This window comes from Suillus paluster (assembly GCF_016628075.1).
Source record: "Suillus paluster strain FC165 chromosome Unknown EDB91scaffold_78, whole genome shotgun sequence".
Taxonomy (NCBI): Eukaryota; Fungi; Basidiomycota; class Agaricomycetes; order Boletales; family Suillaceae; genus Suillus; species Suillus paluster.
The window spans coordinates 176,377-188,049 of NW_024537638.1; the positions used below are offsets into that span (position 1 = coordinate 176,377).

The 11,673-nt window shown below is 49.6% G+C and overlaps 4 protein-coding genes across 4 annotated transcripts; 3 read left to right on the top strand and 1 right to left on the bottom strand.

The window, feature by feature from the left end:
- The first annotated feature begins 1,132 nt into the window (after positions 1–1,132).
- EDB91DRAFT_1228031 (uncharacterized protein) lies at positions 1,133–2,643 on the top strand. Its single transcript, XM_041321012.1, has 2 exons — positions 1,133–1,503; positions 1,555–2,643. Exons 1-2 carry the CDS (start codon positions 1,255–1,257, stop codon positions 2,302–2,304), a joined length of 999 nt encoding a protein of 332 aa, XP_041172622.1. The 5' UTR covers positions 1,133–1,254; the 3' UTR covers positions 2,305–2,643.
- A 1,542-nt stretch (positions 2,644–4,185) lies between these two features.
- EDB91DRAFT_1159872 (uncharacterized protein) lies at positions 4,186–5,552 on the top strand. Its single transcript, XM_041319759.1, has 4 exons — positions 4,186–4,364; positions 4,416–4,567; positions 4,622–4,676; positions 4,735–5,552. Coding segments are annotated over exons 1-4 (882 nt in total). The 5' UTR covers positions 4,186–4,362; the 3' UTR covers positions 5,408–5,552.
- A 623-nt stretch (positions 5,553–6,175) lies between these two features.
- Positions 6,176–9,537, top strand: EDB91DRAFT_1060049 (uncharacterized protein; the record flags this gene model as incomplete). The annotated part of the gene is made up of 4 exons (XM_041314308.1): positions 6,176–6,783; positions 6,836–6,996; positions 7,048–7,450; positions 7,521–9,537. 4 exons carry the CDS (start codon positions 6,176–6,178, stop codon positions 9,535–9,537), a joined length of 3,189 nt encoding a protein of 1,062 aa, XP_041172624.1.
- Positions 9,538–9,824: 287 nt separating this feature from the next.
- EDB91DRAFT_1159878 (ubiquitin-like protein) lies at positions 9,825–11,028 on the bottom strand. Its single transcript, XM_041319760.1, has 5 exons — positions 10,803–11,028; positions 10,619–10,731; positions 10,441–10,508; positions 10,363–10,386; positions 9,825–10,291 (listed from the first exon to the last, which is right to left on the bottom strand). Exons 1-5 carry the CDS (start codon positions 10,878–10,880, stop codon positions 10,245–10,247), a joined length of 330 nt encoding a protein of 109 aa, XP_041172625.1. The 5' UTR covers positions 10,881–11,028; the 3' UTR covers positions 9,825–10,244.
- Between the last annotated feature and the right edge of the window lie 645 nt (positions 11,029–11,673).

Sequence of the window (11,673 nt, forward strand, 5' to 3'; positions counted from 1 at the left end):
AGAAATTCAATTTGATAACTGGTGGGCGACTGATTTGAAGGAAAAAAGCAACTGAGAAGAACATTCAACAAGTAGTAGGACGGTCATTGTGGCTGTCCGTTCACGTGCCTTGTCACATGACAACACATCATCATAGTCTAAGATCTAAGTCTTGACCTTCGCAAGTTCTACGGGTAAGCGTATGCTTGCGTCGGAATCGCTTCTGTATTCTAACGCTCTCCTTCAAGTATCGACGTGATGGTCAAGTTCTGTGGGTATCTGATGGGAGACGATTAGTTATTCCAGGGAGGAATTGGTTATGGGCCCCCCGAGACGCAACAAGACGTGGAGGATATCATTCTCCAGGCTTCGAGGAATGACAGGACTCAGATTGGCGTTCACGCCTACACGAAATTACGTCACGTTCGGACCCTCAAGGGGAACAGTTATTGGTACATTGCTTTCACCTCGAGCGATCCTTACGCTTACCGACCAGCCCGCCGCCGGAGGAAAGATACGCGACTTTGAGGGAGCTGCTGCAAATGGACGGCCCCCCTCGTTGGTATCGAGGTTCTTGATGTACCATGCATGGCCTGTCCATATCGCAGTGGAGGCAACTAATGCGTCCTCCACCGTGACCTACATACACCAAACAGTCGCCATCGCATCGCACAAACAATATACCTTCAAACTCTTCGCCTCAACTTTTTCTTTGCACAAGTTCAGTGGCATGGCCGCGTACATGTACCATACTACTTCGACGTCTCAGATCCTCGTTACAAGTCGCGAGATCTTTGGCATGGGCAAGCAGACAATAATCAGTAGATTGGTATAACCATGAAGTATCGTTTGTATCATATCGCAATATCCACTCTTGGAATTTCTCAGTGGGCTTGTTGGTCGTTGGCGCGTGCAACTTGGCGTTGACGCGACGCGACGCGTCGCGAATTCAATTAGGGGTCCTAAAATTTCGCTCAGACTGTTCCAGTGACCTCCGTTCAATAAAAGTGAGACATACTGTCTCTGAAAATAGGCTCTATTGTAATCGTCAACATGCACTTGGCATAGCTCTAAGACAGACAATCTTTTGTTGTCTAACTCTAAATCAACTGACCACCTACTGCCGGCAATTGCCGCTTGGCAATTATTGGCAAGTGCCACAAAATCTGCCATTGACAACAACGCAATTGAATCACACCGAGCAAGTACTGTGGATGTGGAGTGTACACACTTTCTTCACATAAATACTAGCTATAGCTTGCTTTCGTATCATACATGATGCCGCCTTCCCAAGTAAACTCCCCCTTCGACCTCGACTTCGACCCACGAACAAGCATGCCCGCCAGCGTTTCGACTCAGCACCTTCCTCCTATTTCTGAGGATCCACTCCCCCGTACAGGCTCTCGGCCTACAGGAGAGTCAAGTCAGGACACATTATTTGACAGACGAACTCAGAGTGTACCCACACTCGATATTCCTACGCCAGGGTCATCGACAGAACCACTACTGGAGACCCAGGAACCAGTGAGTCACCCATTAATCGTACAAATGGCAGAATTTTATACCTGTGTACAGCCTTCTCGCTCATCGGCCCCTTCTCCCGCACCCACCGAGATCATCCCCCTGGACCTGACACAGGAGGAAATCGTAGAAGAAATCCAGAAAATGGGAATAAAAGTTCGCGATTTTGCGCACGAGGCCGTTCCAATTCCCCACCGCGCTGTGGAGCTCTTTGATCCCCTACAGGCATGGAACACGTACGAAACTGTAATTTCGCACCCCGTTATGATACGGCCATGCCTTCCAGGGAAAATAACGCGTCGCTTGATTGATATGGGCTGGATTAAGAAAGCAGAGGAAGAGGAGCGATGGAGTAGCAAGGACAGGGAGGCACTCGAAGCCTACGACCAACGACCTCATTACCCATGGCGCGCTTTCAACCTTCCCAAACCCAAACGGGAAGCGCTTGCCAAGACGTGGAGAATGAGGTTTCAAGAGCTTACCGCCGAACAAATGCTGGCGACAATTGCCAGACCCTTTTCACGGTTTAGGGCGCCTTTTGAATTTGGCGGGACCGCAGACAAAAAGCGGGGTGCTGCTGACGAACAGGAGGGGCCTGACGAAGACGTTTCACCGCGGACAAAGAAGCGACGGTTGGAACAGCAAGAGGCAGGGTCTCTGCCACCAATGCCGAGCCAACCACCTGTCCTAATCAATGGTCGGCCACCTCAACAATTCCCAGCTGGCAATCCAGCAGAAATGCAAAAGTCATCATCCTTGTTTCAACCAACTTCTTCCCGTACGCTTCAGCGCGTATCGTCCTAAATTATGCTACTTCGAGATGAATAGCCTACAACAATTCACGCCGCGTTACTTCCGCCTTTTTTTCTTTTTTCTTTTGACAATAATTGCCACTGCGAGTCACAAAGTAATGTTGTGACTGTACTGATATCTGTTCACTTACTTGGGATGAGGACGAGTACTTATTTCCGGAGATTGTAGCATTACTATCAAGTCAGCTGTACTCCGTGCTCTTGTAATGTTTCTACCTTTCGTTCTGCTACCATTGCCAAACAATTGTCAAACAGGCACGTGATGTCCGTGTCGATCATTGGTCGATCGTGATCGAATTGCCATCCGGAGTTGCATGTGCTTAAAAGCTTTAAAGCTTCACTACACAAACCTTCCATTACTTCCCGGGCATATCAAACTTGTCAGTTTGGCTGCTCGTCTGTGCGGTCAAGACACAATAAATCATTGACAGGGTCCGACGCAGTACAATACGAAAGAGCTCCGTGATGCAAGGTCATATGTCACCCTCCCTAGGTTGGAGGTTGTTCGTCTCAAACACGTCTGTTATGAATATTAGAGAGCAGACCGTTCAACAGCATTGACACGGACTCTGTAAGTACTTCTGATGACGATCTTTAATTAGTGCTTTTTAGCGAATCAAACAGCAGCCTGAACGTCCTCTAGAGTCGTCGCGTTGATGCCAATGACGAGCACGCTTCCCTAGGTGCATAATACACCGATTCATGCTGGATTGAGTTTGCATGCGTTAATGGTGCCATTTTTAAACTCTCGAAGTCGGATGCTTCTAGTTCTCTGGTCGCTCGGGACGGCAGTTTCTGTTGCCCCACGCAGGGGCGAGTAAAACAGTTGCTAGAGGGCGCGCATTTGGCATCTCGCGGATCGAGGAGACATCTTCTCAAGAGAATGAAGTGGTTGCTGACGTTGCGCGAGCCAATGTGAATTACGTGAATTGATATCGGTGCATATTTCGATGAAGTGCATTTCCTTCGATAGCATATCTGGAAAGGAAGGGCTGGAAATGCAGGGTCTTTTAGAGACCACTACCCGGCGCCGAAGATAATCGCCGACAAGCATGATTCATACCATCTCTTTGTCGTTACCAAAGGCATCGTACCGGAAGACTTGCAGGACGATCTCAGGTGTCATTTTTGAGGTGATCTGCATCCTACTAGCTCACGGGTTGTGCCAATCCCATTCGTGCGATTTTCATGGTCGCGCCAGAGTTTCTATCCTGCAGTCATTTCAAGGTATGACAGTGCGTTATGAACCAGAGGGTGATTGCCATGAACGCTGCCCGAGTGTCGCAATCGAAATTCTATGGAAAGATCCCGCCTGTGATGGGAAGTTAAGTTGTCTAATCATGTCTGGGAGATCACCACCACGAGGGTGTTCGCGTTACATCTGCACAAGAATAACCTGCGCAAGTATGACCCCGTGTACTATGACCTCCATGCTTTCCCTACAATCCTTGAGACAGTTTCTGATGCACGAGCGATGCTGGGCGCGGCTGATCAGCCTGATCACACAATGAAGTATACAAGAACAACCGACCTACATATTCTCTGTCTGACTACGATATTTACTGACCTTCAACTGACCTAGTGATCGACCGGGCATTACGGCCGCTCGGGAATATTTATTGCCGTTACTCATTGACAACTCGAAATCAGCGACCCATAAGGCATCAGTGCCCCGAATACAACGGAGAATACACACGGTTGTGGATACATGCTCCCTTGGCAAATTGAGGATGCTGTTCCTTTTTGCCGTGTTTTAGCTGTGAGCTAAACGTTCCGTCCTTTCGTGGTTGACTACGTAGTAATCAAGCACTCTGGAGTCCCACTGGCAGATATATGTATTATGTATTACGTAATACGAGACACAACATTATATTATTACTCCTTGAGTCCACTCCTGGCCAGATTGTTTGAGAGTACGGGTGACCAGTCTGCGCGCGCCCTTTATTACTGCCACCAACTTGTTTCAACTCGAACGAGCATCCATATCTTCTCCACTCAGACCGCCGGATCAGTACTTTTCACAAAACGCTTTGGGTCACTAGCCTAAATCATGTAAGTGTTCACATGATGGAAACAATGAACGCTGATCATTTTTGGGATCAGGAAGCAGAAATCACCACCGAATATTGGTGTGGGTGACAAGATTGGAGAAGGGGACTCTAGCCTCGTGCTTGATGTGCTTCCCCCCGAATTATGTGACACAGCTTTCAAGCAGATGATAGACGAGGTTGACTGGAATGTTATGTATCATCGTGGTATGTCATTGTGCCAACTCGGCTGCCCAAGCGCTGACATGGTTGGGCAATCAGGTGGTGAGGTACCAAGGCGCGTGGCGGTTGAAGGGGAAATCGCAGATGATGGAAGGTACCAAGCATCTCTATCCCCACCGCTTATTTGATGGGCTCATGTTGTTCAACTTCAGCTTCCCGATTTACCGGCATCCTGCAGATGAGTGCCCACCGCTTCGACGGTTTTCACCCACGGTAGCTAGTATCCGTGAGCATGTGGAAAAGGTTCTCGATCATCCCGTGAACCATGTCTTAATTCAACACTACCGTAGTGGTGCGGACTACATCTCAGAGCACTCTGACAAAACGATCGACGTCGTGCGTGGATCGAAGGTGGTCAACGTCAGCCTAGGCGCTCAGCGGGTGATGACGCTTCGCTTGAAACGAGATGGGGTGCAACAGGCGGGTGACAGTGCTACCCCACGACCATCGCAGAAAATCCCGCTACCTAATAATTCAATGTTCGTCCTTGGTCTCGACACGAATGCGAAATGGTTGCACTCAATTAACCATGACAAACGACCGATTCATTTGAAGTCGTCCGAGGAACAATTTATGAGCGGAGAGCGCATCAGTCTCACGTTCCGTCATATCGGGACATTTTTGTCCAGAGATGAATCACGTATCTACGGCCAAGGGGCCAGGGGGAAGTTATGCGACGAGGCACACTCAGTAATTAACGGGGGAGGGGAAGCTGCGAAACTCTTGGAAGCGTTTGGTAAGGAGAACCAGCAGAGCGACTTCGACTGGGAAGAGGTGTATGGAGAGGGTTCCGACGTATTGCATTTCAATCTGAGGGAGTCATAAGAACTAGCCGCCTCGGTGTTAAAGTTATTGTACTGCAGATTAAGCACCTGATGGATGATCCTACGGTAGGTACGAGCTTCCAATGTAACGTTATTAATTGTAGTTGTTGTTCTCGTGTTTCCTGCCTAGCAACGACGACGGTGACATTGAAAAACACATAAACACAACTCTCTCCCGTACCATCATCATATCACCATTCCAGCTTGCTGGTATTCACTCGTTTCCCGCAGCGCAGGTAGCTGCCCGTATTTCCAGCGAACGCTTTGCGCGTCCTCTCGTTCCCCAACATTATTTTTATTCAACCCAAGGTAGCCCAAGGTTGGGTATTATCGCTCAAAAAAGAATTGGTTCCGTAAAGAATTGGTAAAGCTGGTAAGCGGAAGCATTTATTGTTCGGTTTCCTTTTTTGGGCAAGGAATTTGGTTTTTCAGGGCAATGCGCGTGTTGGTTTTGTGCGCGCCTTCTTCCCACCTTTCTGTTCACCTACGAAAGGGAAAAACACGAGGCTCTTAACCGTGGTCGTGGAATACGAGGCTTGCCTGTTTTTTTGATCTCTTTGGCATTGTCGTTGGGACTTTTATCTTAACCTCCCGCTTCATCTCGCCGTTCATCTTACTCGCATTCAACTCAATCTGACACTTTCTAATATTTCAACTTACCACAAAAAAAAAACAAATTCTCTAACGTGATATCAACTTACTCTGCTACGTTTTCACGAACTCGCTTATTACTTCATACATTGCATGCTATTCTCATTTTATTAACGATATGTCACGACTGCAGCCCAGCACGTCTTCCGAGTCTCCTCTAAGCGCATCTGCGCCTGGTGACTCCCCATCCAACAGAGGCTACGTCTCTGAACGCCCCTCTTCCTCTACCCACCCGAGGGTCTCCGAAGGCTCAGAAGGTTATCCCTCCTGGCTCCCCAGTAGGCCTCCTCCGCCTGCGCCGGCATCAACTTTCCACTCCTCCGTTGGAATGTTCGAGCCTCCTCCACCCGAGACGTTCTCGGGTGGTCGAAAGGCTACGCCACGTTCTGTGCGCGTTGTGAGCCTCCAGGACACTGCCCAGCCTGGCGCTAATCCGTATCATCGCCGGGATGCCACAGACCACACTGCGCTGAGCAATCCTCTACGTCCTCGAGTCTGGTCACGTGCTACAACTGCTGGCCTGAGTGGAACTTTGATCTCACAAGCTGTTAACACACAAGAGCGTCTTCAAGCACCCAAGTTTCGGTCAACTGGTCTTCACCCGGAACTCCTTCGGAACCCTTCCATCCTAGCTCGTCTTTATTTCTGCTTACTTCCTATCATGACCTTTTACCACATTCCTCTGCAAACATTCTTCGACTTCAATGCTGTATTTATACTCTTGCAGTATGTTTCTGTCTGGGTTACTAGGCGCAGTCTAAACTTTATCATTTCACAGGGTTGCTAGGTATCCAAATCCGTCCGCACCAGGCGTGCCAGGTTCTGGCAAGAATTGGGCCCTCGGTGCTGCCGCGTACATAGCTTGTTGGCTGGCTTGGATCGCCATGGTCTTTGTTCTATACGATCTTGTTTACTCCTTCTGGCGCCGATGGCGTGTTAGTGAGTGCCATTTATCTGTAAAATTATTTTCCAGGCTGAATGACGATGCAGAGCGACCGCTTATCACACCATTGTATTTTTCTTCCTCTGCTTTCAATCTCACTTGCATGACGTCCTACACCAATTTCTGTTTCATGCAATACATCCGCTTCTCGGCCTTCTTTGGCGAAAATGGCAGTCTTCGTGATGGCATCGCGGAAACGTTCTGGTTTTATTCACAGAACCTGCCCACTGTCGCGCTTCTGCTACCTCGAGCGGGTCTCTCCCTCACTTTGCTATTCGCATTCACATCTGCGTCTCCTGATTATGTCGCTATGCTCGAAGCTGGTCTCAATCTTCGCGATGCAACTTACTTCCGTGCGTCAGACGGTACACTAACGGATTACGCCCGTGGCGTCCTTATTGCCAATGCCGCTTGGACGGCGTGGCGTGTCCTTGTCCTGCTTCTCAGCTGGTAAGTAATCAAAGGCCAACATGTTTCTTTTGATTTTTTTGTTGATTTTTTTTTTTTTTGACACCGACAGGATAGGTCTGTGGATTCTGAGTGGCCAGGGTTGCGCCGGACTCTGTGGGCCACGCTATAGGTGGGAGGAGGATCACGAGAAGTCTATGCCCAACCACAGCGATGGTGCCTCTGAAACAGATGCTCTTCTCTGGAGCTGGAGAATTTGTACACGTCTCCGCATCCAAGAAGCTTATGACTTTTGCTTAACGGTGAAGCCTCCTGCACGGTGGTCTGGTACTGCAAAGAAGGAAGACCCGGGACTGCTAGGGGTGGAAACTTCCCCACCGTTTGAGGTCGAGCAGGTGCTCGCGGCTGTTGGTTTCCCTTCGGCGCCACCGCCAGCAAGACGCGGTGCACTTTCCGAGGACCTTTTCTCCTATCCAAGGGAGGAATCTGGGGAGGCGCCAGCGCCCCCACCGGAACTGTCTGAGATCATCCCGAAGGTTGTGAAGAGATCATCGAAGGACAAGGAGATGACTGGTCCTTCAGCACCCCTGCTGAAACTTCCGTATCCATTCGCTGCGTATAGCGCTCAAGTGTCATCCAAGGATCAAATCCCTTTCCCGCCTTCCCCTGGTTCCAGGAAGGAGAAACGTAGGTCGCCAATCACCAGCGGCTCTGAACATCCAGGACAAGACGATGAAGAGGATGAAGATACTGACGACGACGACGACGACGAAGAGGCAGGGGAGGTCGAGATCGAAGTCGAGGAGAACAGCGAAGCTCAGCCACGCACCTCAGGTTCGATGTCCAGTCTTGGGCAGCCTGTAATGTCTCGTTATCCATTCCAACTTCGCCGTCCTGCCCGCGGAGGCTCTGTATCTTCGGCTCCCGGTACACACTCGACTCCTAGGACCCATGCATCTACGAATACCCGCTCAACGGAGTCGAGAGCGTCACATTCTACACAATCTACCGGCAATCGGGATACTTCATCTGAGTCTCCCAACTCCCATGAGGGCATGTCCAGTCCTGGCTCCGGATATGGTAGCCCAATACCTATGCCGCCTCGTCACCCCCAACCAGGTCGTGGTCGCGCTCGTGCAGGAACTGTTCCATCAGTGTTGTCCTCATCTCCCTCTCCGATTGTGTACACTGGTCGTGGTGCTTCTACCAGAATCCGGGTCGACAGCGGCCAGACAGAGACCTTCAGCGGTGGTGGTTATGAATCATTCCTTAGCGAAGAGGTTGACGATGAGGCAGGGGTGGAAGGGGAGGAGGAAGATGAAGATGAAGATAATGAAGATGATGACGAAGAGCCGCAGATGATGGAACAGCCTGTGCCCGAAGGTCCCCATGAAGCTGCAGAAGGCGAGGATAGCGTTGGTCTCCTCAGTGTTGGTCCTCGCAGCCCGAAATCTTCGATGGTCAGCAGCCGTCGCCGCCGTGGGCATCACTCAGATTCTGGACGTTCACAATCTGGGCGCTCACGATCTGATTCTCGTTCTGGCTCTCTGTCGGGTTCGTCGAGATCCCGTGCTGGTTCAGCCGTCCGTTCGCGGGCGCAGTCACTCATACAGAGCATCGGAGCCGCCTCGCGATCGTCGCTGGACCTTGTCCAGACCATGCGCTCTCGTGCAAATTCGTCTATGGCTCGTCTTGAGGAGGACATGGTGTCCTCATCCGACTCTCGCTCACGTAGTGGGTCAGAGGGAGTGCACAGTAGCAACGAGAATTATACCTTTGGAGTCAGGCCACATGTAGGTCAAAGCTCCGGGTCCCGTCTGAGAGAGGCTCCCTCGAACCCTTCCTTCTTTGCCCCCTCTATTTCTGCACCTTCGGAAGCCACTACCTCTCATCTCACTGCTCGTCCTACCTCCTGCGAGCGTGGGCTCAGGCGATTAGATATCCCTACGCGGCCGTATGGGATGCAAAGCGATGATAGCCGACCCGACATTAGTACCGCGGCTCAGTCATTCATAACCGCGCCTGCTACATTAGCAGGCTCCTCTGTCTCCGGTGAACCTGTTCCAGCAAGCTGGCAAGAAGCGTCGCACATGTTTGACAGACCAGGTACTGAGTGGAGACCTGCATGAACACTGCCTGATTTTCTCTGATTTTTTGCATGCTACTTATTTGACATCATCTATTCACATCCTTCTCACATCATGACCCGCAACTTCACATTCTTCATCTCATAATTCAACACTGGAGTTACATTTCATTCACACTTATTCCCGCGCGAGACCGTTTAATTCTACTGCCGTTGGTACTGCTGTTGTATCTAGCTCACATCCAAGTGTCACCCTCATGAATTTGAACTCTTGCATCCTAAAGCCTGCCATAACTATTCCACGTCGCACAGAGATATATTCTGCACTCGTGAGCTTCCAAACTTCTAAGTGGTTCTTGAAGGGCGAGACTCAGTATTATCGGGGCTTTTGCTCAGCGAGTACTTGGCCCTGGGTTTGACGCTAAGTAACCCCCTAAAAAGTGACAATCTCGGGTAAATATGACGTGGAATAGATCCGAGTCAATGCACAGTACAGATCGTTTGTGAGTGCGAGAGTAATATTCACGACACCCCAGGTAGATAAAGTAGACACACCTCACATTGAAAAGATTCTACAGCGATATACCACTCAACGAAAAACGCGCTGAGCGGCGAGAGAAGTGGATACATTCATCACCAGAGCGGCTGAGCGCCAAGTGGTTGCTCATCCAAATGAGCAAAAGGTATCGGTCGATGCATATGAATGTGTGTGAGATTGACCAGAAAAGCGAATAATCGGTAGTGATACAATTAAGGGCGACGACTGTACAAATATGCAGGAGATGAACCGCCAACCTCTGCATATCCAAAAAGAAGACAATGAGATCAAAATTTAGGAAAGAAACGAAGAAACTGGAAGGGTGCGCACGTTCTACCATCACATCGATCGTATCTAGATAGGAGTAGTGTCAGAAATGGACAAAGATAAGACGGCAGAAAGATTCACCATTATCCTCCATGTCGAGGCTTGCAGGCGTGTCGTCGTCATTGATTCTCGCTCCGTCATATAAAAATCTGATTAAGGGCGTTCAGTTCAGCACATAGGGAACCAACAAATATGACTCCGCCAAGAAAAATCTACCTGTACTACTTCCAAAAAGGAAGATAGGAAAAAACTCGCTCACCGAATGCTGCCCACGTCTTTGCCGACTTTAGTAGCATAAGCGCCTTGAAGCTTGCTCAACTTGGTGTTGCGCTTGATTTTGAAGAAAACCTCGTCCCCAGTTGAGCTTACAACCTGGGTAAGAAGATCAGATTTGCGATCCTTTGTAAGATGGGGAAGTCGCGTGATGCCATCGATTTTCGTACCTTGACGTTAATTGGCGCGTTGTCCTCTTGCTTAAAGTCTTCCTGTCCTTGAGAATTTTGCTGCTGCTCTTCAGCCATAGTAGCAAGTATGATTGTACAGATAATGCGAATAAAGATCGGGAAACGCGGATAACGTGGGCGAGGTGAACTCAGCAAGGAAGTGACGAAGACAAGGAGGAACTTGTGAATACGGGATGGTGAGCACTGAGATTGTCGGTGTTTGTGCAGCATCTTTTACCTAATCCGTGCTCGACGGCGAGCGCATCTGCAAACGAGAAAATATCCATCTATGTATTCAGAACTATAGAGTAAAAATCTTCAACTATATTCACAAGGATGAAAAAAAATTATATGCGAAGTAATGTGACGATTAACGCAAGGACCGCAAACGAATCGCTGAAAATAACTTGAAGAAAGAACGTCGATCAAGCGTCAAAGGGATGCGACGAGCCTCATTTAGCCCACCTGCATTGATCGGGACTGCCTCCAAAATCCAATAACAGGCTATACCTTCTTCTTCTTCCCTTTGTCTTTCTTACCGACTCTACTGAGCAATTTCCGTGCACGACTGTACTCTTCATCTTCGTCGCTCGAGTCCTGCCATACGCCAGGTTCGCTGGGAGCCTCCTGATTGTCGCTGTCCTTCTTCGTTGAGCTCCAGGGATAACGGGCGTGAGCTTCATCATCGTCCAAAGCAGGTGGAGTAGAAGAGAAGGTCGGTTGAAGAGATACCCGGACACTTTTTCGTCTGTGCAAGCGGTGTCTCAGTTGAGGCTGTTGACTCGGTGTCATGTTGGGGAGCCGGGGGAACTTGAGGTTCAGGAGCTGGCTCTCCCTCAACAGGACTTTCCTGCGCCGTATCATTGACGAT